Consider the following 3,423-nt stretch of genomic DNA (forward strand, 5'->3'; position numbering starts at 1 on the left):
AAAGAAAAAGAAAGAAACTACTACTTTCATTCAGCAAGGAAGCATTCAGTTTCTGTTTTAAATAAATTCTGTTCATTGAACCTTTAAAACAAGAAATTAACAGTAATAATAAGAACCATTATTAATAAATGAGCACCAATAATAATTGATAATAATTCACCACCAAATCAGCATATTTGAATTTTCATCATAGCAATGAATTACATTTTACAATATATTAAATTTTCAAAACAGTTACAATTATAACAGTATTTCACAATATTACTGTTTTTGCTGTATTTTTAATCAAATAAATGCCACTTCGGTGAGACTTCTTTTTAAAACATCAAAAAGTCTTGCAGACCCCAAACTGTATTGTACATACATAATTTTTTTTTTTACGTATATTTGCATAATTGTAGCTTATGTCAAATCATTTTCATGCCTGATGACATCAGAACAGTATAAGGTGTCAATGTGACATTGCAATAGAGTGGCAGAAAATAACCAGCCAGAGCAGGTAAAACAGAGGAACAGAGCGGCGCTGAGGTGAAGTGTAGCCTGGGAGCTGACACTTTGTAGTTGTTCTTCTGAAATGATGTGTGAGTGGAGACAATGAAGGATGTGTTCTTCACCTTTCTGCCAGGTGATGGCAGGACGGGGCGCTCCTGAGGTCTCACAGTGCAGGATAACTGACATGCCGTCAATCACAGTGCTGTCAGAAGGCCCTGCTGTGATGTTCGGTGCTATGCCTGTGAGAGAAGCACAGCAACTGCATGAGAAACAGAGACATACAACGGCACACGCAAGTTCAAACACCTCCTCGCATTCGCAAGCGCTGGGAAATCACACAAAACTCCATTCACGCGGATCAAAGCCCGGCTTAGAAACCAAACAAGTAAAGAAAACAACGGAATGAAAGCAGGTATGAAACGAAAAGTTGAACAACAGAAGAAAAAACAATTCACTGGGAAATGTAGACAAGCAAGTTAAATTGAGATTTTGGAGGTGGGCGGTTGATAACACTTAAAGGAATAGTTCACCTCAAAATTAAAATTGTGTCATTATTGATTCACCCTCATTTAATTCCAAACCTGTATGACTTACTTTTTTTTCTGTGGAGAACAAAACCTTATATGTGACACTGGGCCACAAAACCAGTCATAAAATTTGTTAATGTTGAGATTTCTGAATAAATAAGCTTTCCACTGATGTATGGTTTGTTAGGATAGGACAATATTTTGCTGAGATACATCTATTCGAAAATATGGAATCTGAGGGTGCAAAAAAATAAAAATATTGAGAAAATCACCTTAAAAGCTGTCCAAATTAAGTCCTTAGCAATGCATATTACTAATTAAAAATTAAGTTTTGATATATTTATGGTAGGAAATTTACAAAATATCTTCATGGAACATGATCTTTACTTAATCTCCTAATGATTTTTGGCATAAAAGAAAAATTGATAATACAATGTATTGTTGGCTATTGCTATACATATACATGTGCTACTTAAGACTAGTTTTGTGTTCCAGGGTCACATATTTCATTGTCCAGTGTTGTTTTGGGCCCCATTGACTTCCATTGTTTGGACAAAAACAGTTCCCCAAAATATCACCTTTTGTGTTCCACAGAAGAAAGCAAGTCATACAGGTTTGGAACGACATGACAAGATTTTCATTTTGGATAAACTACCCCTTTAACTTCAGTATTGTCCATATCCAAGAGCAGTAAGCAGAGGTAAATAGCGGCTAGCTCTGGTGCTTAGTGTTTTAGAGAGCTCTATGTGTCTCTGAGCGGCAAGATAAGCTCAGTCAGTCCTCTATAAAAGCCCTCTTTATCTCTCCCTGTCTCTCTCTTTCCTCCCCACAACTCTTCCTCACAACAGGGTATTAATCACAGCTTTAGCACGCCGACAAAAAGCACATCAGCGACACGATAGAGAACGAAGACTGGAAGAAAGAAAGACAGACAGAAAGGCATTGTTGGCAGGGGCGGACTTACCCATTAGGCAAAGGTAGGCGACCGCCTTGGGCCCCCAAAAGCCAAGGGCCCCCTAAAATGCTTTTCATATAGGATATGCGCATTAAGCGTTGACCCGCGAACGGTTGCTGTTTACGGTGTTTATTACCACGACAACCGTCCGAGTCAGTGGCGCCTGCAGGTGTACGGCACTGTGCGTGCCATGAGCGCTCAGACTGACCTCAGATTTGCCCCGCAAACATTTCAGCAGTTATCATAGGCCAGCCTGTGTGTCCCATATTACGCCAAATAGAAGCAGAAAATCGTGCTATAGCCTACTACGTACTTTCATGAGATCGGGTTAGCCTACAACAATTAATTTGTTGGCTATTTTTCAAATGGGAATACAACGAATTCATGACAATGTTTACATTCAAGCTACCCATAAAATGTATAGTGAAAATTACTATAAAGCGTCTGGAATGCAATAAAGTAAATTTAAAGCTGTTTTTTAAAGGGGTCATATGATGCTGCTAAAAAGACACTTTAACAAAAAAGGAACGTCAAGGTTGAGCTAGGAAAATGTGTGAAAATGTATAGGGCCCCATTCCTATATTTTGCCTGGGGCCCCCAATTCACTAAATCCGCCCCTGATTGTTGGTATGGCATTCGAAGCCTTTCTGATTGCGAGAGAAAGAGACAGACGGAGAGAGAGAGAGGCAGAGGAAATAAACGTGCACATGTATTTGTGCATTAGTGTATGAGAGCATGCGAGGCAGAGAGGAAAGGTGTAGAGAGGGATAGGAGGATGAACTCACTCGTAACGGCGAGGTAGGTGTTGGTCTGCACCTCTCCGGCCTGGTTGCGGGCGAAGCACTGGAACATTCCGGTGTCATCGGGCAGAAGGCCGTTAACCTGGAGACTACCTCCTGCCAGCACTCTGTAGCGTGGGGTCTTCACGGGGCTTATGGGTACTGCGTCCTTGTACCACACAATGTCAGGCTGAGGCACACCTGAGATGAATAGGCATATATGTAAAGGTGACCAATTGAATTAAGAAAAAACGGGATAATATGATATATAAAATAATATGAATTCAACAATAAAATATTATAAATAACAAATATAATAATGTAATAATAATATATGAAATATAGATTAAAATGTATATTAAGTTATGATACATATATAGTATATTACATTTATAAATGAATTTATAAAGATAAAGATAAAATAAATAAAGATATTATAATTTATTCCAATTTATTCTATTTAATTTATTATGCAAGAAATGACTTGATGCTTGAAAAACCTCATTAGGGTGAGATGTCAGAAGGCGACTCACCTCTGGCCTGGCAGGGAATGTCCACTACCTTTTCCATCTCAGCTGTGATGTGTTTTTCTGGTTCCTTCACAAACTGAGGTGGTTCTGCGGGAAAGAAAGAGCAAGAGAGAGAGGCTTGTGACCTCCACACGTGCACT

General features: G+C 38.9%; 1 protein-coding gene across 1 annotated transcript in view; it reads right to left on the reverse strand.

Annotated features, from left to right (window-relative positions):
* Positions 1 to 3,423, reverse strand: part of LOC107721024 (protein sidekick-2-like) — a 98,913-nt gene that overhangs the window by 60,499 nt on the left and 34,991 nt on the right. Inside the window, exons 7-9 of the mRNA XM_016528877.1 lie at positions 3,287 to 3,370; positions 2,760 to 2,954; positions 615 to 731 (exon numbers count right to left, since the gene is read on the reverse strand). Of these exons, the coding sequence (XP_016384363.1) occupies positions 615 to 731; positions 2,760 to 2,954; positions 3,287 to 3,370 (396 nt within the window). The remainder of the gene's footprint in view (positions 1 to 614; positions 732 to 2,759; positions 2,955 to 3,286; positions 3,371 to 3,423) is intronic.

This window comes from Sinocyclocheilus rhinocerous, unplaced genomic scaffold, assembly GCF_001515625.1.
Source record: "Sinocyclocheilus rhinocerous isolate Xijiao unplaced genomic scaffold, SAMN03320098_v1.1 scaffold5167, whole genome shotgun sequence".
NCBI classification, from domain to species: domain Eukaryota; kingdom Metazoa; phylum Chordata; class Actinopteri; order Cypriniformes; family Cyprinidae; genus Sinocyclocheilus; species Sinocyclocheilus rhinocerous.